Source organism: Penicillium pulvis (genome assembly GCF_028828015.1).
Source record: "Penicillium pulvis strain IBT 33274 chromosome Unknown contig_7_segment1_segment0, whole genome shotgun sequence".
NCBI classification, from domain to species: Eukaryota; Fungi; Ascomycota; class Eurotiomycetes; order Eurotiales; family Aspergillaceae; genus Penicillium; species Penicillium pulvis.
In genome coordinates this window covers 777,393-801,324 of record NW_026643079.1, presented here as the reverse complement: position 1 = coordinate 801,324, position 23,932 = coordinate 777,393, and the positions used below count along the sequence as shown (strand labels likewise).

Here is a 23,932-nt window from a genome sequence, read left to right as displayed (position 1 = left end):
CGACGTGGCTTTCCCTGAGAAAAGAAGTGATAAAACAAAGTAAATACGCGGGGTATAAACCGGATTTGACATCCCATAAGATACAATCCAGAAAATGGCGGGGCTTAGCAAACAAATAGCTGTTCAAGATTTCAAGGGGGGGTTCTGGGGGTAAACCACATGTCACCTAGTGGTAGGCACTTTAGATGATCCAAAGGTTTGATGAGAATTGGGATGGAGTCTTTTTGGCTAGTGCTTGTTGAAGACACAACAAACCACAAAGACTGGCTCGAGGACGCTTCCTTCGGAAGATCAAAGAACAAGGATACTGGGTCCGCCTTGCCAGTTCTATCGCTCGAACTTGAGTTGCCAAAGAATGTCCTCGAATGCATAAATGAACTTTCAAAAGCGGCGGATGTCGCAAATCGGCTGGGTGACATTTTATGTACAACCGATGTAATCAAAGAGTATTCGAGCCCTGCAAGAGCCTTACGGCCACAATGTAATGGAATCAATGAACATGGAATGGCTCACGATGTGTCACCAACCGGGGGGTATGGGTACGATGCTCTCAAAGGGGGAAGATGACGATAATAATGAGTAAACGACGAGGGAAACGGATTCGGCCGTGAGACACGATTTTTCAGAGATGAACGACTGGAACATTTGGAGCAATGGTGGGAGCACACCCAGTCTTGCACAGAAATCAAGCCATTCGCTGGTAAAACAACAGGTAGGCGACACGATTGTCGCGGGAACCATATCTACCCAGGGGAGTTCTGACGCCCGAGGAGGTAGCAGGAGAGGCGGTAGTGCCGTTGACAGACTTCTTGCTTGCGTGACTGCTAGATCCACTACCATTGACTTGGCTCCAGCCTTTGTCGCTGTCCGCCGAATCTAGGTCATCCTGGTCAATGTGATCGAAAATATTTCCACGAGGAACCTTGTCATTTTTATGTTGTTCGAAGGCGGCTGCAAGCACTTTGGGGTCCTCCTCACCGCCAGCTTCGGCCACATCTTCGCTGCGAATGCGGCGGATAACTGTATCATCCATTCGGATCCACTCACGGCCGTCTTGCCGTCTCACATCGACAGTGTAGTGACCGCCGCTAGCATTCATTCCGTGGTGATAGATGACACCCATAAGACGGTACTGAGGAAGACCACCAGAAGCGGTTAAAGCATTGCGCCGGTGGGCAGGGAAAACCTCCCGGGGGATCTCCAAGTCAAGTGGGTAGCCAACCTTCTTCCAAATCTTTTGGGTGGCTCCAGTCAGACTATCATACTGGAAACGCTTGAGATGAAGGATAAGCACCGGGGGCATGGTCTCAATGAAGATCTGTTTAGTCGCGGTGACATTGGGTCCACGGGACGAGTTGAAATCACCCTGGATGCTCTCAGGCTTGGTCAGTCCCTTCAGAGCATCGATGATGTTGTGGACTTCAGGGGACCCAATGTCGAGTTGCAGGGGCTGATAAGGCTCCATAGTAACTGAGGTCTTGTTACCCGGCACCTTGAACTCGGATCGTAGCTTGCCTCCAAATATTCTTGTAACAGGTGATTCAGTTGCGTGAGCCCCAGATGACTGGGTCATGGCCGCCTTCTGCTTATGGCCAACCTCCAGCCACCCATCACCGGACGCGCCATCTACAGCACCTTCGGCAAGCTGCGCTTCTTCGGCCCTTCGAGCATGTTGGGCAGCACGATCACATTCTTCATGGAGCTCTTCAAGGAGGAAGCCCAAAAACTCCTGAGCATCTTGCTGATGGCCGCGCCGCATATCTCTAAAGCGAGGCAACTGCCGGATCATCTCATACACGAACTCGGGAACAAAAGCATCACCGTACTTCTCTAGCTCATTGGGCTTCAATCGCATCTTCAGCTGCTCTTCTGAAGTGGCGGCGTCGATGACACGGAACTCTCGCATGAACATGATGAGAGCATCAATCAATGGTACATCACTTTGGAAGCTGTGCGCGGATCTGCGACCAACATAGTCAAGAAACTGATGGAAAGGCACGCAGGAGACCAGGATCTGCAGTACTGAATTCATGTAGCACATATTGCCGGTGTTCACCAGTCCTCGAGGCTCGAGGAAAGCAATCTTATCACTGTATTTGGTGACATCTTCACCAAGGCTGGTCAAGATATCTGCCAGAGTTTCACTCTTCTGTGTGATCGCATTGCTCAGCTGGGCTGAAGCTGCGGCGCTGGCCGACTTAGCGGCTTGTTGCGACCGAAGAAGCTCCGCCCATGACTTAGGAGCAGCGGCACGGGCGGGCGAGGATGGCTTGGATGAAACTTCATTGACAGCTGTGGACTCCACACTGGTATCTGAGTCAATCGCTGCATTGGATTTAGGGGTCTCTGCGGTAGCGCTGGGGCTGTCTTTAGTCTGTCGACGCGGGGTACCTGGGACATTCGGCACTACTGGAACGACGGGAATGGCAGGCTTTGGAGTTTTATGCTGGGCATTTGACTTCGCCGCAGATGAAGGAGTCGTAGGCTGTGTTGAATTTGCATCCGATTGAGGAACGGAGGTCGTTGGGGTCAGAGGCTCAGAGATGAGTTGAGTTGCAAAGTCTGTGGGCTTGACCTCCTCCAAGGGCTCAACCTCTCCCTTTCGCGGCCCGATTATCCATCGCCCATCCTTTTTAGGAAACTCGACGGAGTCCCGCATTGGGTTCCTCCTCCTCCGGCTATCAACTCTGGCGGGGAAGGAAACTTCAGGCACCGACAACCAGGGTACCTGTATTAACGATCAGATAATGGTCAAGCAAATCAGACTAATTCCAAATGGAGCTTACCGGTGCAGCAAAAGCTGGTTTGGGGTCCGGGATGGGGTCTGGTATGGATTTGGGCTCCCATCGCGGCGGGGGTGAAGCGATGGGGTACTGTTGAATTTGCTGAGGCGGTAGGCCAGCGTGATCATGCAGCTCGGGTTGAAGTGGTGCTGGGATTAATGGAGACATGGTTGATTGCAGCGGCGTTGATGTTGGGGGTTGCATAGGCAAGGTCTGGGGGGGGAAGATGACTCGGAGCCACGACGTGGTGTGAGGGCGGGTACATGGATACCATCATCGGGCCATAAGGCTGATGGTAGGGACGTGGAGGAAGCTGTGCCGGGCCATAGGGGTACCAAGAAGGAGAGTACTGCTGTGGTACATATGCAGGAGGCATATGACCATTCATGCCGTTCATATTGTTCATCCCATTCATCCCATTCATGTGCGGCGGATACCCCCCCCATATACATCGGGGAGCGCATGTTGGGAGGACCTGGGTTGTAGGGATATTCCTGTTGCCTCCTTGATGGCCCCATGGGCGGCTGCCCATGGGGCATCGCGGGTAGCTGGTGGTTCATCTTGACCAAAGCTCAAGAAAGAAGAGAGTTGCCTTCACCGTTTAGCCACGCGTTGCCTCAATGGGAGCCATGCGCGGAGGAAAACAGATAAGCCAAAAGCGGAAGCCTCAGGTACGCTTATGCAGCCATATTGGCCTCTTTCCTGAGGTTGGGAGAAGTTCGTCAAGGGCGTCCGGGAGAGGAGAGGTCGATATATCGGATGGAATTCCGAGTGCTGAAGGCGCAGGAGTTAGGAAACAGCCACAATGCGGTACAAGAATACCAAATAAGAATATCGGTGCCTGGATGCTCACATCAAAGGTCAATATAGATAAATTTGAGGGGCCGGTGGTCAAAACGGCCAGGGTGGTGAATGGGGAGGGAGGCAGGCGAGCAATAGCCTCTATAATTAATCCGTTCTTTTGCCGAAGCGAAGCTGAAGTGCAGAGTCCAGGTGGTGATTAGTTAATCGATGCTGAGTCATAAGCACGTGCTGTCCGATGACATGCCCCTCCAATACTTGCCTCTCGGATCTTTGTCCTGGGTTTTTAGTCGCTCTCTCTATTCTTAGATGGCCTCTTGAGGCTCATTCTATTCTTACAGCTTTGCGTGCTCTGTTGCTAGGGCCGCTGTGAATGGCTAGTTCTGTTTATTCACGTTCGCCCTGATTAGGCGGGTCTGTACAAAGACCCTGGCCCCTCGTTCGCCAACCTCAAGGACCAATAACTTGGATCTGCCGGAACAATTTTGACTGTCTAGCTGTCTTCTTTATCTGAGCTGTGCTGAAGATACCGATTTGGAAATGTCGTCTAATGCAGGACAGAATCCGCCTTCCGCCAAAGCAATAAATATCCCAAATGCCCCGGCCGCACCTGCAGCATTTCACTCAACAGCTTCAATCGATATCAACACTCAGCGGCGTGTAGGGGGCTCTGGGAGTTTTGGAGCAGGGTCGTCATCAAGGAATCTGCCCACTGCAAGGAGCACTCAGGGCCGAAAGAACCAACATAAACACCAGAAGAAACCTCGGTTGTTGGATGATGATGAATATAGCGAATCGGTGGGTGATCTAGGGTCGTTCATATTCGAGCGTTGCCTACTGACCCTACCAATGCTCAGGCCGTGATGAAATCAACAAATAGCCGCAAAGGACAAACGTCCATCACTCACTTGATGAACTTTTCTCTCCCACCGCGCCCACAGTATCAACCACCGCCTCGCAACACTCGACGCTACAATACATGGGGAGCAGGATCAGGATATCATGCCGTAGACAAGGCACGCTATGTTCATGCCAACTACCGATTCATAGTCTCCCCGGATCGAAACTACCATTCGCAGGCAGCCAATGCCGATGTTCACCTGGATTGGGCCTCAGTTCTTCAAGTGCTAGTGTCCGCACAGACCCAAGCGGCGAGCTGTCCCATTTGTCTATCAACGCCTGTGGCGCCACGTATGGCTCGATGTGGCCATATATTTTGTCTTCCCTGTCTCATTCGGTATATGCACTCGTCAGATGACGACAACTCGGCCCCGGAAAAACGACCTAGGTGGAAGAAATGCCCGATCTGCTGGGACTCTATATACGCTTCCGAGGTTCGTCCTGTTCGATGGTTCCGCGGGCAGGAGGGCGATCTTCCCTTTGAAGGGGGGATGTTGTTCTAAGGCTAGTAAAACGAGAACCTGGTAGTACCCTTGCCCTACCCCGTGATGGTGCTGAAACCCTTGGACGGGGGGAAGATATTCCATGGTTTCACGTGGCGGAGGTTACGGATTATGCTCGGATAATGAAAGGGGGCGAAGACTACATGGTCTCTCAGTACGATTCCGAGATCGAAGATCTGCGCACACAAGCAGTCGAGGACGAGCTTATGTTTGGTGATGAAAATACATGGACCCGAAAGGCCATATCCACTATACACGATGCCAAGGAGAAGCTAAAAGGCATTGGCAATCCACCAGATGTTCTACGCCAACTTGCAGTTCCCAAGTCAGCCGCCCAACCCGCAGTGCAGGCAGAGATCAACGCGACTGGAGTCTCAGATTCTGTCATTTCATCTGCCAGTGGTGTCACTGACCCGGTGCTCGGTCCGGCCACTGATTCCCACCAATCCGCAGACTCCGCATCGACACCAGCAACGTCTGATGAAACAGATCAACTCTCAGAGAGTCTGGATAAAATGCGGGTGAACCCAGACTCCAACTCGAAATCGCGGTCTAAACCCAGAGGTAAAGAAGCACAAGGCTCTCATCCGCCAGACGAACCATATTACTTTTATCAAGCCTTGCCGCAGTTCTACCTATCGTCTCTTGACATTCGGATTTTGAAGGCGGCCTTTAATGAATACGCTTCATTTCCCGCGACTATACTACCTCGGGTAGAGCACATTTCAACAGGTCACATTGTTGATGACGAGCTTCGCAAGCGCGTGAAATATCTGGGCCATCTACCCTACGGGTGTGAGGTAAATTTTCTTGAATGCGACTGGCGCGATGTAGTGGTACCGGAAGTTCTGTCGCGGTTCCGTACTGAGACTGAGCGCAGACGGAAGCGCAATCGGGAGAAAGAAGCCCGCGAAGAAAAAGATCGTATTCGTGCAGAGAAAGAAGAGGATGATAAACGATGGGCTGCAGCACGACGCAAGCGACCGAGTATTGGGAATGATGCTAGCGAAGCACCCTTCTCTGCCCATGACTTTCAACCGCTGGCAGGCAATGACCCTGCCCTTTTTGATACTGGCACTTCCTCCGCCTCTCCGCCCCGCGCTTCCTCTCAATTTGGGGCATTGGCTTCCCCTTCTACTAGTCCTCCTGGCACCCGCACTGTCTGGGGTACAGCAGCTATCGGCTCGCTCTCTCCGAGCTTGGAAGCTCAACGCGGGACACCAAGTGACGGTTGGTTGAATGGTTGGGAGGATGAGCTGCTGGCCCAGCAAGAGTCTGAGATAATGGCTCTGACGTCGCCCGATGCTCACCCACCTGCATCTGGCCCAGCAAGTGGTGGCAAGAAAAAGAAAAAGAACAAGATCACACTGATGTCCACTAACAGCCACCGAGGTGCATGAGTTGGGCCATTTTGGTCCCCCAACCATTGATTACGCTTATTCTAGAAAGTTCAAGGAACTGTGTATCGAGGATCGCGTTGGAGTCTCAACATTTGTCTTTCTTGATTTCACTTGCCACCATCACAATATACTATATTCAGCTTCTATGCTATCGAGCGTTTGGGATTGTTTTCCGCAATCAATCTCGGCTCCGGGTCCACATTCCAGTCCCAACATTTTGAATTGATGTCAAATACCTGATATGAAAATAAACATACAATAGATACTTGGCCTCGCTTGATAGTTTTTTATCATCCCATCAGCAATTTAAGTATCTATTTCTCAGCCGCATCACAAATGTACCCACTAGGTTGTGAAGAGTCGGTACCTGCAGATTCACTTACTGAAGTAAGCGCTAGAAGAAAGCCAATTGATGCATTGCCGCAAGGAACGACAAGCTTGGCGCAGGATCGTCACTGCAGGACAAGCCCAAAGAGTGACAGAATCTTTTTGAACAATGGATATAAGAGAAGACCTCGGATTCGAAACTAATTAAAACAATTGATTAGCCCTTTTTGCTAGTCAATTTCGACCATAATCGATGTAGACTAGCATAGTAAAGCTAGGATATTGTGGGGGGAACCAAGGTTCCACGTAGTGCGGAAGAGGCGCGAGTGTGATTCTGCAGTGTATTTTTGCGGTACCGACACATACCCCCAGTGGGCGGAAAGGTACACGCCAGGTACACCATATGTAAACATTCCTGTTTTTCCCTTTCCCACTTCTTCTTTTCCACCTCGCTCTCTCCTTTCCCAACTATCCACCCTCATTTTCCCCTCGGATTTTGGACTTCCGAGTAGGCGATCATGACTGTCACACGTTCCCAAACGGGGCGAACCCCCAAGTGAGTGGCTGTCCCAGGATCTCACTTGCGATCCACCCCCCGTTCAACCCCCCGTGCGGACTGTTTACATGATCCACTTACAATTCCCACCATATTGTCCCTTGGGGATTTCTCATTGACATGAATGTTTTCGCATCATCTAGGAAGGTGGATCGCCCCGGTTTCATCGAGACCCCTGGCCGTCGTTCGACTCGTCACAGCTCTGCCTTCGACGGGAGTGAGAATGATGCCTCCGACTCGGCAACTACCAGCAGGTCCAAGTCGATCACTCGTCGTCGCACTTCCGCCAAGGTTAAGATTGAGGAGGAGGAGGATACCCCGGTGAAATTGAAGACCAATGGCAAGGCCTCCGCTCCCAAATCCAGATCTCGCATCGTGGACGGTTGGGAGGAGGGACTTGATCCCAAGATCGACTACAGTGGACACTATGAATTCGGTGGCTCTCTGGGTGTCTCGGCCATGATGATTGGTTTCCCCATGCTCATGTACTACATGTGGATTGGTGCGACTTACTATGATGGCAAATTTCCTACCCGCGAGGAGGGGCAGAGTTTCTCTGACTTCTTTGGCCACATGGCGCATCTCGTTTACACCGGTGCTTTCCCCTCGCTCAAAGCGTGGGTCATCTACTGGGCCTTCTTCATCTTCGAAGGTGCTTGCTACGTGCTGCTTCCTGGTATCTCTGTTACTGGTCGTTCGTTGCCGCACTCGGGTAACAAGCAGCTGCCCTACTACTGCTCAGCCGTGTGGTCTTTCTACACTAGCATTATTCTGGTGCTGGTTCTCCATTTCACCGGTCTCTTCAAGCTCTACACAATCATTGATGAGTTTGGTCCCCTCCTTAGCGTTGCTATCTTGTCGGGCTTCCTGGTCTCCATTGTCGCCTACTTCTCGGCTCTGGCTCGTGGCGCTCAGCACCGCATGACTGGATCCCCCATCTATGACTTCTTCATGGGTGCCGAGCTAAACCCACGCATGTTTGGCATCCTTGACTTCAAGATGTTCTTCGAGGTCCGCCTGCCGTGGTTCATTCTGCTTTTCCTTTCCATGGGCGCGGCTGCTCGCCAGTACGAAGTCTACGGCTATGTGTCTGGCGAAGTGATGTTCCTCGTCATGGCCCACTTCCTGTACGCCAATGCCTGCTCCAAGGGTGAGGAGTGCATTGTGTCCACCTGGTAAGTCTTAGTTCTAAATTGGCTTGAGATCATGCAGCTGACTTGAAAATAGGGACATGTACTACGAGAAGTGGGGTTTCATGCTCATCTTCTGGAATTTGGCCGGCGTGCCTCTGAGCTACTGCCACTGCACTATCTATCTGGCTAATCACGACCCCGCGGAGTACCACTGGAACCGCTTCTTCCTTGCTTTCCTCTACATCGCCTACCTGTTTGTTTACTGGGTTTGGGACACTACCAACAGCCAGAAGAACCGATTCCGCCAGCAGGAGCGCGGCACCATGGTCAAGCGCAACACCTTCCCTCAGCTGCCGTGGCAGACTGTGGAGAACCCGAAGACTATCACCGCTGAGGATGGCTCCAAGATTCTTGTTGATGGGTGGTGTAAGTCTATTCCAATTTGCTCTACGCGCAACAACGCTCATACTAATATATTCCTTTTAGACGGCAAAGCCCGTAAGATCCACTATACTTGTGATCTCTACTTCGCCCTAAACTGGGGCTTGATCACCGGCTTCTCCAGCCCCTTCCCATGGTTCTACCCGCTGTTCTTCGCTTGCATGATCTCCCACCGTGCTCTGCGTGATATCCAGCGGTGCCGAACCAAGTACGGCGAGGCCTGGCTCCAGTATGAGCGAGAGGTGCCCTACCTCTTCATTCCCGTGAGTGCCTTCCCACTGAGCTGCTTTGCGGATCATTCCTAATAGTATTGTCACAGTACGTCATCTAATTCAAGCCCGCTGACGACGGCGTTTCCCATCCGTTTTCTTCCCCTTATCCATATTTGTACAGCGGGTTCAAGGCCATTTTGCTTATGCCCTGGGCCCACAAAAATTGCCGTATACACTTTTGGCAGAGGTTCACTTGCACACAACTCGGGATACTTTCTTTATAATGATTGCCTGATATAATTGCTCCGTGTGCCGGTGCGATTACCCTGGCAGTGATAGTTCAACATTCAGTTTCCTGTATAATATTCAATCAATTCCTGAGTTTTTTTTTTATATCACCTTCTTTTTGTTATTTTCCAATCAATCAGCTTGTAGTATGGCGCGTTCATGTCAAATCTAGCATCAGGCATTCGCAAATTCATGTACTTGCTGATGTAATCATTTTGGCCCCGCCATCAGCTTATCGATAAGTAGCTTCATTCCATCAATTTACGGTTGCAGCTCCAAACTTCTTAACCGGTTTTGAGACAAAGAAATAGAGCAATTCTGAGCAAGTATCATCATGCTCGTCCAAGAATCATTTCACGAGGTCCCCACCACGGCCGATGGACAGGGGTCCATGGGTACGTATAACCCCTCCCTACCTGGTTGTCATGAGTTTCATGCTAGTACAATTGCATATCTGCTTCATTGTTCGCTAACTAATTTTTGTTAGGGATCTACGTCTTTCACCCTACTATTCCGGGGTATCCTAAAGCACGGTTTCCGGGAGTGGTTGTCTTCAGCGAGATCTATCAAGGTTGGCGCCGCTAGCTAAGTGCAAGCCATTGTGCTGCAAGAACCAAAGCTCACCAATCACCCCAGTAACGGGTCCTGTGGCGCGTTTTGCTCGACAGATCGCCGGTCAGGGCTACATCTGTGCGGCGCCATCGAGTTACCACGAATTCACGGGCCCCGAGCCCTTGCAGTATAATGCAGAGGACACGGACAAGGGCAACGCGTGGAAGATCAGCAAGGTAAATCAGATTGATATGATATGCATATGTGCATTGCATTGGTTTATTTTCGGATATCCTTGTGGGTTTCTTTGTGGGAATATTGTAGCTGACTCCGTTGCAATAGAAATTGGCCGCCTATGACGAGGACGCTAGTCTGACTGTGGACTACCTTCTCTCCCTGCCCACTTGCAATGGTCGGGTCGGTGCCACTGGCATGTGTCTGGGTGGGCATCTTGCGTACCGTTGTGCACTCGATAGTCGGATCAAGGCGGCTGTGTGTTACTTTGCGACGGATATTCACAGCAAGACCCTCGCTGCGGGCAAAAATGATGACAGTCTTGCGAGAACTGGGGATATCAAGGGCGAGCTTCTGATGGTATATCTCCCCTTCTTCTTCCTAGTCCTATGTTTCTATCGCCATGCCGAGATGTTAGATGCTGACCGTACTTAGATCTTCGGCAAGAATGACACGCACGTCCCTCCCGAGGGCCGTGATTTGATCCGAAAGACGCTTCATGAGAAGGGAGTTCTGTTCAGTTTCTATGAAGTTGCCTGGGCTCAGCGTGAGTTTACCAATAAATTCCGAAATCTGAAGTCGGTGCTGATCATGCATAGATGCGTTTATTCGGGATGAGCTCAGCAAGGGCCGATACGACCCCGCCATCACCAAATCCTGTTTCGAGATGCTGCTCGAGCTATTTGGGCGCACTTTGAAACTGGACCTTGGAGAGCATGATGGCAAGGAGCTGGTAGTTGAGGATGTGTGTTAAGCTAGACTGTGCTGATCTCCCGTGTGGGACTGCAGAAATAAAGGACTTGTATCCGAAGTTGTAAACACAGCCGTTGCAAGGGCAAAGGTACCGTAGATTTTATTCTGTACGGTCGCCCCGTCGACCACGTCCAATTGTCACGCAAGGGCGGATATATAGATTTCGATCTTGTTTTGATTTTGAAAAATTCTGATTTCTTGCTTACAGTTATCCACTTGTTATGCCGATCGACTCTATGGTCTGTGCTAGATGTGCAAGGCAACTCCATAAGCGGGAATCCTATTCTTAGTCTTCGACCCAAATATCGTGAACCACTGGTTGTGCTGAATCTTTGCCATGGATTTCATCTTCAATTTTATTAAACAATCTTTTAGATACTTATCTAGCCAATATTGTAATTCATCACCCAATTTCGGTTTCCAAGATTTACAAGTCGGCGTTAATCCACCTTTAGCCTAGTCCACCGCTAGCGCCAATTTCCGAGTCCCAAACCTTGGAATCACCTCACTCACCTCTCTCTCACGCATTGACTCTCCTTTGTGGCTCGTCCTTCGCTGGAGCCTCTTCTTTCTCACGGTCTCTCATCACCATTCGCCTCCTCCAATCGCGACCGGTTTCTTAAGCGCGGGTCAGGGGACGCTCCGGTTCCCCGTCCCCATCCACTCGATACGCCCTCTATCGCGACCGGGACCTGTCCTATCGGGATCCTATCGTTGTCAACATGGGCTCAACACAATTCGGCAATTTCAAGGTGAGTTGCTAGGAGTTCGCCCTGGATATTCCACGTTTCGCGCCCAATAGACCACAACCCCCGCTGACCATCCTCGGGTATCACAGGACTTCTGTCGCGACTCGACATTACCCGTCTGCAATGTTCGTGAGACCTCATCCTGAACCACCGCGCGAAACACGGCCAACTAATCAATGTTCTTTCTCGTGAATAGCTCTTTGTGGTGAATCAACCGCCTAATGCGAATTTCAGTGGATGCGCACTCGACGGTATCAGTTTGAGTGGGGGTCGCCATCTCGCCAACTTAGGTATGGACTGCTGGGATATGATACAGGTCTAGAGTGGGGGGTTGATACGGAATACAGGATCCATTCTGATCGCATTCATTGCCATCTTGGCGTCGCTCTTTATGCTATGGAGGTCGGACAAAAAGCATGCCGCCGTTGGGCGTCGGTACGCATTTCCCTCCGGGAAATACAGTGGTTGCAAGGGAAGAGGCTGACGTGGATTGAATAGGGAAATTCAACTGTTTCTGCTAGGATTCATCATCATCGAGATCTGTGAGATTTTCACCGTGGGTGGACTTCCGATCGAAGATTCGGTCCGAAAGGTAAGAGTTTGACGGATCCTCTCAAGGTGGTGTTTTGAGTATGAATGAGGGCCTAACAAGATATAACTAGGGTTTTTCGGCTGTCCACCTTGGCGCAATCACTGCCACCTGCTGGATCTTATTATTGAATGCGTTTGTGGGTTTCCAGCTACTTGATGATGGCACAGCGGCTTCGATTGGCCTAATTTCCGCGTCCGCTATTGTGCTCTTCATCGGTACTGGCTATATCGCCCTGGATACTGCATTTGACTGGTCCGGCCATTTCGTGGCGAATAAGGATACTTACCGCAACATCGCTCTCTACGTCCTGTACCAACTGTTCCCGCTGGTCTGTCTTGTCGTGTTCTTTGTCCTCGAATCCGTACTGGTTTTGCGGGTACTGGGAGAGTACCGACCCATGCGTGAGTTTACCTGGCAAAAATCCCTTGAGAGACCCGTTTGCTAATATCCTAATCGTAGTTTATCTTACCGGTGCCGCTCTCTTGTTCGCCATTGGTCAGATCTTTCAATATGTGATCAGTGTTCACCTCTGCGAGGCTTCAGGTGGTGCAATTAACGGTACCTTGTTTGAGACCCTCTTTACGCTACTCGCCGTAATTGGCGTCTGGGCTTTCTGGAGCAGTATCACCGAAGACGACTGGCCTCTGCCCGTCGGGGGTGGATACAACTGATCCCATTGCCATTTCTATTCCGTCTTCTTGCAGATTTCTCTGTTTCTATTCAATACATACAACCTCCGTTCACCTGTCTTCAGGCTCTCCGAGGCGTTAAGTTCTTTTCTCGTGACAATTTCGTCAACGATGAATAGAGCTTTCGACGTTGTCATACCACATTCCTCTGGGTCATGTTTCACGATCAATTGTTTTATTTCTCTTTACCTCTCCGGCTTGCCCGGACAATCCTCCCCGACTTGGCCCTTTTCTCTCTAGGGTTTCACTGGCCTTGCCGTGGGCATGTTTTTGTGTTTCAATTGTCAGATACCTCTCCGTCATGTACTTAGGTTATAATTCCCATGTCCGATAATCAAGTTCTCTCCATATTTATAATTAATCCTTTCTCTGTAGTACCTGACGTTGACAGAAATGCGAAATTGGGTGGGCCCTCAATGCAACCCGGTGTGACCATATGTTCTCATTTACTTCTCTGTCATGGACTTGTTCCTCCGTAGGTGTGACTTCCACGGCTAGGGTACCTTTTCGGCACGGCACAAACTGCAAGCTCCCTTTACAACCTCTAGAATCTAGATATATAGTCCAACTGGGCTAGCCCAGAGTCCGCAGCATATGCCTGATCCTGTCCTTCAAAATTCCAGCGTATTTACCTTGGACCTCAGACGCCTCAGACACCTCAGACTCCAAAGGAATTCAATCCATCCGGTCAGTCCTTGAAATGCGTATCAACATTGCGGCCCTCGCCCTCGCCTCTAGTTTGACTACTGGCATGGCAACACCTGCACTAGACCGTCGGAAATATACGGGCGATATGTCTTGTATGAGAGCCATCTCTTTGCCTATAGGACTAATAACTCACATCTCGGGTTTGGCCTAATATTTCTGTAGTACCAGAGGAAAATGGACTCGCGATCGAACAAACGCCTCCAACATGCAACGGCGTTGCATGTATCGGTCTGACAGGAACACTCACTTGTGTCCTCTCCGCCATTTCAGGTGGAGATACTACTGCATTACAGCATTGCCTTTCAGGAGGATTAAGTGAAGTATGAGTATTTCCTGTCTCTCTGCTTGAGAGGTGAATTAGTCTTTCCATAATGACTTCTCGTACTGATAAGCTATATTGTAGATTTGCTCTTGCGCTGCCTGCATTCCGCAGGTGAACAACTTTCTTCAAGCTTTGGGTATCTGCGTCACTGGTCTTGATATGGATAACATCACTGCTTCTTCTTTGTCCCTTCTCTTCACGGCTTTGTCGGAGATGAAGACTACTGCCATAACAACTACTAAGTTTGATGCCTCCCAAATAGTTCCTGTGTCCTCTACTTCTAATTAATATATTGAAGATAGCCAAGTCGGCTCTTCATGTTTATCCTCCGCGTGCCTATCTCCTAATCACGAGTTCATGTCGAGGTCGAAGTCAATGATCCATCAAGTATATTCACATCTTGCGTTTTGAATCAGCGCTACCACCACTAAGGTATACATTATCAACATGCCGCTACACTGGCCACTGAAATTCACATAAAATTAGTAAAATCATTTTGCGAGTTCTCATCACACGCTTTCATAGATAAAAAAAAAAAGAAGACGAGCCTCACACAATTTCTTTTCATTCCTTACTAACGTCATCCAGCATTATCAGGTCCCAGGTCCTCTATAGTCGGACCTTGACATCAATGCAAGGAAGTGTCCACTCTCGCCGTCCCAGCAAACTGCGCAACCATTCTAATCCAACTCCAGTCCATTCATCAGGCCGTGACTCGATTCCAAAACTTTGCTGTGCAGTATCCATGGCCGCTCCTGCTAGAACCTTTGCAGTAGAATTGACCGTGTCAAACACAAAGCTCGCAAGGCTATCACCAGGAAGCGGTGCTGCCATCGTGGCGTTCCCGGGCATCGGCACATACTCTCCGCCTGACTGGGAGCTATAGCGTGGCGCAAACCAGTTGCTTCGAAGATCGAATATGCACCGGTCAGACCAGTGGCAGGATGATGCGAACAGGATAAGAAGGAGCGCGGAACAGTAGATGCATGGTCGGTGGATGGTGTATGTTAGCGCCACGAAAGAAATGATGAATAGCGGCGAGGCATTTGTTGGGATGAAGAGGAGCGGAAGCCAGCTAGAAATATCAAATGTCAGTTTCTCGATCTCCGTTCCTGCGCTTTGTTGCGCTTTTCTTTTCTGGTGAGACCGCAGGCCTTACCTCCGGAGACAGAACATCGTGGACGGGGTTGCCCGATGGCTTCGGGCTGGCGGGAAAGGAAACTTGGAACAAGCTATGGCGGTATTATCGAGTTGGGTCGTGTGCTGCCGGGTGAACATCCATCAAACTGTGGCTTGTTTTCATGCGGCCAGGTCCTTGAACATGTGTAGGAGTTGAAGGTGATGACGAAGTTCGGAGCGGCAAGTCGTATCGTAATTACGAGTGTATTAACCCGCGTAACGAGAGCCACAAGCTGTCCAAGCTTTTCTTATTCACATCCGAGACTCGAACTTCTTTCCTCTTCATCTTCTCTTCATCACTCATTAACGCTCTTCACGATCCCCTTTCTTTTTTGCCTTGTCCTCATTGTGAAATTTGATATCATCCTGTCACTATATCCTTCAATTCGTTGTCATTCCTTCCTGTACCTGGTTCACCGGCAGGCTTGAAAGACAAGCTCCAAGGAGCTCTCAACACGCTTTTGTGGATTTTGTTCGGACGGTGTCGTAGCACGACGAAAGGCAGACATGTCTACTCCGAATGATCTTCAGGCCCTGCTGGCATCTATACGGCCACGCCCCTCTCCGAATCATGCGTCCGGACAAGAGTCTGCTCAGCAGCAGCAGCAGCAGCAGCAGCGGCCAGTTCAGCCTGGGTATGCGCAACCGCAATACCACCACCCTGGCATGTTTCCGCATCACCCTCAGTACCCACCCTTTGATGCTCGCGAATTGCCTCCTGCCATGCATCATCCGGAGATGCATCGGTACCAGGATCATGGTGTCCATGGATACCATCATCCATCTGTGGCATCGGCGGTTCAAAGTCCTTCGCCGATGAATCCGGTTAATACCCCCCCTCATCATGCATCCGATACTATTAGTCCGAACGTGCCCTCCCCTCGTCCCGATCATAATCAGTACCCGCAACCCAACCACTCCGATAGTGCTGCCAATCTGCTGAATCTTCTAAGATTCAGCCAGGGCTCTGGTGCTGCGATCCCGTCGCCGGCTGCCGCTATGGCCTCGGAACAATCGCGGTCTCCCCCGGTTCAAGAGGTAGCCTCATCTTTGCAGGGACGAAACACTTCCTCGTCAAACTTGATGGCTACTTTGTTTGGCGGTGCTCAGGCTCCTGCCCAGACTGCTGCGCCTGAGGTTGCGACTCCTGTCCAGGAAGATGGTGCTCCAAGCGATCAGACTCAGAACATGTTGCTGCGTCTGCTTAATCGATCCCAATTTGTCGACGAGGCTACGGAAGTCCCCCTCTCAGTCGCATCAAACCAGTCCAATCCTGAGGCATCTGTTGAGACGAAACCATCGGAGGCCAATGACATTCTGACGGAGCCTGTCGCTCCCTTTCTCGAGGCTGCGAAACCGGAAACGGTCGTATCTCCCTCTTCTAAGGAGTCAATGTTCACGTATGTCAATCCATTCGATCAGTTGGCTGCCATCTCGCCCGGCACTAGATCTCCCCAGCCCAAGTCGGACTACGAGCCCTCGGTTGTTGAAGATATGCAGAAGCTGGAGGTCAATCCTTCCGCTGATGAGGATGCTTCTCCGGCTATTGAATTCGTCGCAACCCAGAAGCCGAAGCGGAGCAAGTCACCGGTTCTTGAAGCAGGGCAGAAACAGGCTGTGAATGACGTTGTTAGTCGTCTCGTCAGCGAGATCGGACGTTCGCTCAGCAGTGGGGAAATCCAGGCTGAGAAGGCCGAGGTTGAAGCTGAAGTGGAAGCTGAAGTGGAAGCTGAAGCAGAAGCCGAAGCTCTCGCTGCCGAACCGACCGAAGCAGTGATCTCATCGATCGCTGACCGTCTGCGGGAGACAGTCATCGAGCCCAAAGAAGTCGCTGAAATGCCTCAATCGACTGAGCCTGAAAAGGGATCAGATGTCGAAGCCGCTACCACTGCTGATCATCAGACCCGGAATGAGAATGCCGAGGCTCTGGCTGACAGCTGGGAGAGCGCTGAAGACAGCGCAGAGAAGGAAGAAGTGCGTGTTGTGTCCGTTCGGAATTTCCCCTTACAGCCGTTCATCTCCGTAATTGTCAAACCGCAACCCGGGAAGATTGTGTCCTTCCGTGACGATGCCGTTATGGATATTGCCCGCCTGAAGAAGGATTTCGATCAGCTGGACCGCTCGTTGACTGCCGCCACATCTGATTATATCGTGTATGCGCTTGCTAAGACTGGCGGAATCCGGATCATTCGCCAGGACGATGGCAGTGACCGACAAGTCTTCCGGTCTACTCGGGACCGTGTCTTTAATGTCTCCTTGTGCTCGTCTCTCTCCGCGGTGGGCCAATCCGAAGTGCAGGCCATCCTCGGAATCGGTGTCAGCGGTGCTGTATACTGGTCTTTGATTTCACGGGAGGGCAAGGATCTGTTTGAGATGGATGCGCTGGAGAGTGAAAGCCTCATATTCCCGCCATTCCCTGCCTCGGACGAGAACACCTCTGGTGGTCAGCTGAAAACGCGGGCCAAACAGAGCAGTCGTCATGCGGATCTGATTGCTATTGGGCGGGGTAAGTGTATATATGTCGTTTCTCCCCAGGCTGCGATGAATGCCAGCTATGGTGTGTCTGGTGCCCAACGCACGGTGAACACGGAGAAGTTCTTCAAGGAACGTGCTCTGAAAATCTCCACTGGAAAAGCCGGAAAAGACTTTGCCTTCAGTGGTGATGACACTGTCATTGCGTCTCTAGACAAGACCGGCCGTCTGCGCTTCTGGGATATTCGTGACCTGCTGGACCGTGATAGCTTTGCTGAGGGACCGGTACCGAACGAGGTGCGTGTTCCTTTGAACACATTCGTGACTGGCTCCCCGGCAGAGAAATCCTGGCCTACATCAGTACTCTTCGTGGACAAGCTGCGTCCGTACACACGATCAAGTGCTCTTCGGTACGTTCTCGTGGGACTGAAGCAGAACCACACCTTGCAGCTCTGGGATATTGGGCTCGGCAAGGCTGTGGGAGAGGTGAATTTCCCTCATGAGAACGAATCCGATGCAATCTGCAGCGTGGTATTCCATGCCTCGTCGGGTATCATTGTAGTCGGACATCCCACCCGCAATTCGATCTATTTCGTGCATCTGTCGGCGCCAAGGTACAATCTGCCTGGTATGTCGCAGGCTGCCTTCATAAAGGCTGCGGGTGATAAGGAGAGCTCCCTGCCCAGGCCAGATTCGACTGCATGCCTCAGTGGTATTCGGGAAATCTCGCTTGGTTCCAAGGGTCAGCTAAGAAGCCTGGAGCTGCTCCCGTTATCCAAAACTGGTACGGAGAAGCGCGCGCCGGAAGAAACTGATCTCTTTGAGTTGTATGTGATGCACTCGCGTGGAGTGACGTGCCTGAACATCAAGAGAGATGATTTGGGTTGGACGTCAGACAACAAAGTAATTTCTCCGATCGATGCCTTGGAGGAAGGTTCCATTGAAGTCCGTGAACTTCAGTCTTTCCCGCCGTCTTTGACTGAAGACCCCTCCGTCAACGGTGATACTCCATCTCCCACGACACGTACTCCCAAGGACACTGCGAAGAAAAATGACATCGCCGACTCCACTGGTCTTGTTTCCTCCTCTCGCAACATCTCATCGTCTCGCAACCCTTCTCCGGTCAAAATTTCCTCAAAGAAAAAGCCTGTTGACGAACAATCTGAACCTGCTGCCCTTCCTCACAGCACTGAAAAGCTTGACAAGAAGAAGAAAAAGAAGGCTCCAGCCGACGCCGTCAAACTCAAAGACCCTACTTCTACAGCTGGTGTTGAACCCCTTCCCCTCCCCTCCTCCAAAGAACTTGAAACTCTTACCGCTTCTACCGCCACCATGAGCAACTCCCATGCCCATGAAATGGCGTCCTCCAACCACCTTGATGGCGCTTATCCTACTGTCGGTCAAGTTACCGAGGAACAAATGGCCCAGCAATTGAAGGAACAATTCGAGAATTCTCGCGGTGAGTTCATGAAGGACATGGACAATATTTTCGGTTCTGGAATGGAACGCCTCTTCGCGCGGTTCGACGATGAACGTCACCATTGGGATAGTGCTTCAAACGTCAAGCAGGAGAACCTTCTTCGTCTTGTTTCAGACAAGCTGAGTTCCGATCTTGAGAAGAATTTCCGACGCATGTTCCAAGAGGCCATCACAGACGATGTTACCCCTGCTGTTGATCAGACAATCCATCGTGCAATCTCCCGAGTTCTGGAGACCAATATGCTCCACCATCTACCGAAGGTCTTGAGGGAGCAACTTCACCAGATCATGCCCCGCATGATCGAATCAACTGTCGAAAACCCCGCTCTGGTTGACGCGGTGGCCAGCCGTATGGTGAAGATGCTCGAGGGGCACGTCCAGAAGGGAGTTACCCTCGCCGTCTCGCATTCTTTCATGCCATTCATGGAGGAATTCGCGAAGCGAAGCAAGCAGGCTTCTGATGAAGCTGAAGCCAGAATCAAGATCTTGGAGGAGGCACGTGAGAAAGATCGTGTGACCGCCAACATCACCCTGGCCAAACTTGAGCAGATGGAGAATGCAATGCGTGCCATGGTCGCACACATGGGTCAATTGACTGCCAACAACCTCCCAACTACCAACACCGGCCCCTCGAATATTGCCCCAGCAGCAAAAGTTCCTGCCCAGGCACCGGTCCAGGCACCGGTCCAGTCTTCTTCCCCCGTTCGGGATCCTCGCCTGTTAAATCGGCCAGAGCGTTCCTCTTCGGCTCTGGCGAGTCCCTCAATTCCAGCTCTCTCGGAGGAGCTTGCAGATATTGACCAGATGCTTTCGGGGCCCCAACCCCAGTATCATGAAGCCATCGTCAAGGTAGGATACTTATATATCAAACCCATGCTTTTCTTGACTCGTTTCTAAATTTTTCACAGTGGCTGCAATCCGCACGACAGGCAGAAATTTTCGACAACTACTTCTGCCAAACGAATCCCTCGTTCCTGGCTCAGCTCCCGGCAATTGTCGTCCTCTCTGCTGGTGTGGCCGTGACCGCTTCTCTGCAGCAGAACATCTCTGCTCGCCTCCACTGGCTCGAAGTGAGTCTGCGCAACGTGGACCTGCAGGTATGTTCTTCTTTTTCTCTCTTTTCCTCCCCGTCCTTCCCTAGAATTAGTTCGTCGTGCTAACTTTTCCTTAAAGGATCCGGAAGTGGGTGCAGTGGCGGCTCAGATCTTGAGCTTGTTGAGCAACCGGCTCGGCGAGCTGTACAACGCGGTTCACAGCCGCAACCCCTCGTCCAGCCTGCTGCAGCAGATCGTCCCGTTGTCCCGGGCTTTGCAGGACATGTACCGCCGAGTCCCCGCCAACTGAGCGGGTTAGTAGGTGTGTTCCTTGTATGTGAGATATGTGTCTCTGAGTTCCTGTGTGCCGTGCTCTGTATTTCTTCTCTTCTTCCTGAGGCGAAGGAGATGAATTCTTTGAATCAAAATTACAAAATTAGTGAGAGTTTAGACAAACCAACTAAATTTCTCCAAAACTTCGAGTCCACTCCTAAACTTGACTAGATAGTCATTTTGCCACTTAATTACTCCCCCTTGCACTCTTTCATTGCTACCACCTTTCTTTCTGTTCCCTCCTATCCTAATACTGTCGTACGTCCCGATCACACAAATTTCTCGAACAGCACCCACTGTACATACCCTCCTTACTCCAGCTTTTCTTTATCTCATCATACTATTATTGTTGCTATGAGTGATATGTCCATGCATCCACCTCCATGACAACCATGGCCACTTTGCACGACTTGAGGCCAGGAGAATAACGGTCTGACTTAATGTAACATGAGACCACCAGCTCTCAGATATTTCAAGACAGCATGGAATCTGACTGGCGCTCTCTGATTGTTGATATTAGACATCTTCTTGCCGAGCAATGCAACAATAGGGCTTTATACCAAAGAAGACATGCTGCTGGGCACAGTATATCGTCCTTCATCTGCTACTCCATTTCTGGCTGTTCACATGTACATGTAAAGAAGTATACCTTCGGAAAGTTGATACAACAGCCACTCTTAGTGGTCGAGCACCTCCCCTATAGAAAAAGGTGAATAAGTAAGATGTCGGTACATTATATTTCAAGTGTCCAAATGTCGCACTTCTCGATTTGTCTACCATACTAAGAATTCCAATTCAATTCATACAGTGGCTTGAACATTCTCGTCTCTTTCCTAACTCGGCTAGGCCCTTCTTTCTGTTTGTAAAGTATCTCATGATTCAAAAAAAAATCAAGCACATAAATAAAAAAGACTTGTTGCTAGCAAAAAGTTAACTTCAAGGTCTTGCCCGGGATCGAACCGGGATCGGTGGAATCAGAATCCACAGTGATGACCATTACACTACAAAACCCTTGCTTGGAGAAATCGATCCACATAGTACCGCTATAAACCTACAAATAACAACTGCCATAAACTATTAAAATCTCGTCAACCAAACCTTGATGATCGACTTCAAATGCTATAACTCGACCACCATAGCTGCCCAATCGTGAAATTTTTTACATCCCCGACTAGTGCTTTTTTTTGGTCTCTCTAGACATATACAGCTATGGAGATGGCCATGGGTTCCATGGTTCTGGCTAGGGAATAGATGATATTCTTTGGAAGTCTGGAGTCTTCCTATACAAAAATCCACTGGCTATCTAGATGACAAGAAGTATATGCAACTTTCAAGGCCATGAATAAACAGAAAAGACAAGTAACAATGCACTGGAATGGGGCAGCGACGTGAGTCGACTGCCCCTTCCGGATAAACAACATATACAAAGAGTGACAAGGGGTCAAATAACAAGGTAAAATCAGAAAGTATCTTCGGAGAAGAAGGAAAGGTGATCCTTTCCTATAACAAGAACACTCTGCGCAAGAAGCTGACAGGCAGCGTAGCTTAGGACAAAGTCTCCTGTGGGCCATTTTTATCAACAATGTGTCAACAAGGTATGTCTACCAGAATGGCTAAGGGGAAGCAGACGCATCGTTCTGCCTTCTGCCCGCATTTGGCGTTGGCTCGTGAATGACCAGGTTGACAGGTCTCTCTGGTTCATCGGTTTGTCCAACACCAGGATTGGCTTGGGAAGGCGATGGAGGAGGAATCTTTGAACGACCAAGACGGAACAATGGTGGAGTGGGCGAAGAATACTGTCGGCGCCTGCGGCTTCGGAAGCTCGAAGAGTCATTCTCAATGGGTGTGGCAGTGCTGTGAGTACGCCGAATTGCTTCGATGGGTACAGAATTAGTTTCCGTGGTACTACTCGCAGTAATGGCGGTTGAGAGGGTGCGGGGAAGATGGTAACCGGCTTTGCCGACCGGAACGGATAGTCCATGTACGATCTGGAATAGTTGTTAGGCTGAAGTCTTTCAAGTTTCGTCCATCAAGATATACTCACAATGCTGCAAATAGCAAGGAACCACACCACAATGGAGGCAGTATCTGCCACCTTTTGTGCATCTTCTCGCACTTGACCATCAACTGTGATCTCCAACAGGAACTCTCGACAGATCGATAGATAAAAGATGGCACCAACGCCAATCGGGCCGAAGAATCCCACGAAGGCGGCGTGAGAAAGATCTTCGATCTGGTGGATGTATTTATGCATGGCGAATATGATCGGCATCCGACGAACAAGGAGAATGAGAATCCCCAAAAAGATGAGCCGATAGATGGGGATGATATCATTGTGCAAGAATGAATACCACGGGCAAACCGCACCAAACCACATGAACATAGACAGATTGAGAAGCATATCAATGGTTGGTTGAAGAGAGTCATCTATCGTTTCGAGGCGGAACCAATCACTAAATCGGTCAGTTATGGTATCTAGTACTTCCGATTCAAAGGGACTCACTCGTGAGTAAACACATTTCCGGCGATGAAGCATGCCAGAAGATCATCGGTACCAATAAGCCCACATGTTCCAACAATGAAGAGCTAGATTCGTGATTAGATTCAAGGCCGCTCTAAAGCTCCATGTTGCAACTTACAGCAAGGGAAACAGCAAACACCAGAAAACTCTCCCGGTCAACATAGTGCTTCTCTTCAGCCCAGTGGAGTAACTTTCTCGATAACCAACCAACGACAGCTCCATAGATAATACTCAAGATGATGGTGTACACCCAAGTCTCATAGAACCACAAAGCCATGGCTTTTCCTGCCCCACCGCTATATCCCTGACCACCCATACCGGTGTATTTGAGAAGATAGATGCCAAAGAAAAGGAATGGGTAGCCCAGACCATCATTGGCACCAGATTCAGCGACAATAATCCGCTGCAGGGGGCGTGGGACATGCTTGTCCGCAAACTTGCCCTTGACAATGGAATTGGACAGAACAGGATCTGTCGGGGTCACACATGCTGCCACAATCAGAGCATGGAGGAAACTAAAATTCGGAACCATGGCCCAAACGATCAGACTGCTACAAATCCACATGGCCGCCATGCCAGGGCCAAGCAGCAGAGACAAACTCCGCCATTCAATCTGCAGGTAGCGTTTAGGAAGCTGGACACCGGCCAAGACTAGCTGCACGCCCAGCACCAGCCGGGTAAAGTGCATAGTAATTTCCGCGAGGTTTGCCGCGGAGTGTAACGCATAGTCCTCGGGCCTGATAAAATTGGCTGCATGAGGTGAAAATAAGACTCCGGCTAGCAATGAGATCACTGGCGGCACGGTTAGTGACTGCACGATCTGCGGTGAGGGGGTCCACCTACATGCTTCCGAGAGATAGAATCGCTCCTTGCATAGATATGACACCAGGCCGAAGAGGGATACAAAGCCTCCAAGCGTAGCACAGACGATATTGAAATTGATCAATGCAAGAGTCGGCATTTTGCCGGTG

General features: G+C 50.3%; 10 protein-coding genes across 10 annotated transcripts; 7 read left to right on the top strand and 3 right to left on the bottom strand.

Annotated features, from left to right (window-relative positions):
• Positions 1-685: 685 nt before the first annotated feature.
• On the bottom strand, positions 686-2,951 carry N7503_008240 (mRNA-binding ubiquitin-specific protease UBP3; the record flags this gene model as incomplete). Its single annotated transcript, XM_057067787.1, has 2 exons — positions 686-2,728; positions 2,787-2,951. The coding sequence occupies 2 exons, from the start codon at positions 2,949-2,951 to the stop codon at positions 686-688; spliced, it is 2,208 nt and encodes a 735-aa protein (XP_056918642.1).
• Positions 2,952-4,124: 1,173 nt separating this feature from the next.
• Positions 4,125-4,987, top strand: N7503_008239 (RING finger protein; the record flags this gene model as incomplete). Its single annotated transcript, XM_057067786.1, has 2 exons — positions 4,125-4,382; positions 4,442-4,987. The coding sequence occupies 2 exons, from the start codon at positions 4,125-4,127 to the stop codon at positions 4,985-4,987; spliced, it is 804 nt and encodes a 267-aa protein (XP_056918641.1).
• Positions 4,988-5,109: 122 nt separating this feature from the next.
• On the top strand, positions 5,110-6,387 carry N7503_008238 (RING-type E3 ubiquitin transferase MAG2; the record flags this gene model as incomplete). The annotated part of the gene is made up of 1 exon (XM_057067785.1): positions 5,110-6,387. One exon carries the CDS (start codon positions 5,110-5,112, stop codon positions 6,385-6,387), a length of 1,278 nt encoding a protein of 425 aa, XP_056918640.1.
• An 845-nt stretch (positions 6,388-7,232) lies between these two features.
• erg4 (c-24(28) sterol reductase) lies at positions 7,233-9,175 on the top strand (the record flags this gene model as incomplete). The annotated part of the gene is made up of 5 exons (XM_057067784.1): positions 7,233-7,270; positions 7,414-8,445; positions 8,498-8,829; positions 8,890-9,107; positions 9,164-9,175. The coding sequence occupies 5 exons, from the start codon at positions 7,233-7,235 to the stop codon at positions 9,173-9,175; spliced, it is 1,632 nt and encodes a 543-aa protein (XP_056918639.1).
• Positions 9,176-9,657: 482 nt separating this feature from the next.
• On the top strand, positions 9,658-10,934 carry N7503_008236 (dienelactone hydrolase family protein). Its single transcript, XM_057067783.1, has 6 exons — positions 9,658-9,739; positions 9,832-9,915; positions 9,981-10,132; positions 10,239-10,490; positions 10,566-10,677; positions 10,730-10,934. The coding sequence occupies exons 1-6, from the start codon at positions 9,679-9,681 to the stop codon at positions 10,882-10,884; spliced, it is 816 nt and encodes a 271-aa protein (XP_056918638.1). The 5' UTR covers positions 9,658-9,678; the 3' UTR covers positions 10,885-10,934.
• Positions 10,935-11,605: 671 nt separating this feature from the next.
• On the top strand, positions 11,606-12,895 carry N7503_008235 (chitin synthase export chaperone; the record flags this gene model as incomplete). The annotated part of the gene is made up of 7 exons (XM_057067782.1): positions 11,606-11,635; positions 11,722-11,757; positions 11,829-11,922; positions 11,980-12,067; positions 12,131-12,224; positions 12,295-12,625; positions 12,684-12,895. 7 exons carry the CDS (start codon positions 11,606-11,608, stop codon positions 12,893-12,895), a joined length of 885 nt encoding a protein of 294 aa, XP_056918637.1.
• Positions 12,896-13,613: 718 nt separating this feature from the next.
• Positions 13,614-14,231, top strand: N7503_008234 (uncharacterized protein; the record flags this gene model as incomplete). The annotated part of the gene is made up of 3 exons (XM_057067781.1): positions 13,614-13,713; positions 13,784-13,941; positions 14,025-14,231. 3 exons carry the CDS (start codon positions 13,614-13,616, stop codon positions 14,229-14,231), a joined length of 465 nt encoding a protein of 154 aa, XP_056918636.1.
• A 321-nt stretch (positions 14,232-14,552) lies between these two features.
• N7503_008233 (uncharacterized protein) lies at positions 14,553-15,119 on the bottom strand (the record flags this gene model as incomplete). Its single annotated transcript, XM_057067780.1, has 2 exons — positions 14,553-15,018; positions 15,103-15,119. 2 exons carry the CDS (start codon positions 15,117-15,119, stop codon positions 14,553-14,555), a joined length of 483 nt encoding a protein of 160 aa, XP_056918635.1.
• Positions 15,120-15,629: 510 nt separating this feature from the next.
• N7503_008232 (uncharacterized protein) lies at positions 15,630-20,417 on the top strand (the record flags this gene model as incomplete). Its single annotated transcript, XM_057067779.1, has 3 exons — positions 15,630-19,922; positions 19,982-20,170; positions 20,247-20,417. 3 exons carry the CDS (start codon positions 15,630-15,632, stop codon positions 20,415-20,417), a joined length of 4,653 nt encoding a protein of 1,550 aa, XP_056918634.1.
• A 1,636-nt stretch (positions 20,418-22,053) lies between these two features.
• Positions 22,054-23,922, bottom strand: N7503_008231 (putative Na/H antiporter; the record flags this gene model as incomplete). Its single annotated transcript, XM_057067778.1, has 5 exons — positions 22,054-22,428; positions 22,485-22,893; positions 22,944-23,026; positions 23,080-23,753; positions 23,805-23,922. The coding sequence occupies 5 exons, from the start codon at positions 23,920-23,922 to the stop codon at positions 22,054-22,056; spliced, it is 1,659 nt and encodes a 552-aa protein (XP_056918633.1).
• Between the last annotated feature and the right edge of the window lie 10 nt (positions 23,923-23,932).

What these genes read in the sequence shown, in the direction of transcription:
- N7503_008236 (XM_057067783.1), top strand. Translation starts at nt 9,679, where the DNA reads ATGCTCGTCCAAGAATCATTTCACGAGGTCCCCACCACGGCCGATGGA. An exon ending in ACGCGTGGAAGATCAGCAAG is followed by an intron (nt 10,133 to 10,238) that starts GTAAATCAGATT and finishes CCGTTGCAATAG; the next exon opens with AAATTGGCCGCCTATGACGA. An exon ending in TCAAGGGCGAGCTTCTGATG is followed by an intron (nt 10,491 to 10,565) that starts GTATATCTCCCC and finishes GACCGTACTTAG; the next exon opens with ATCTTCGGCAAGAATGACAC.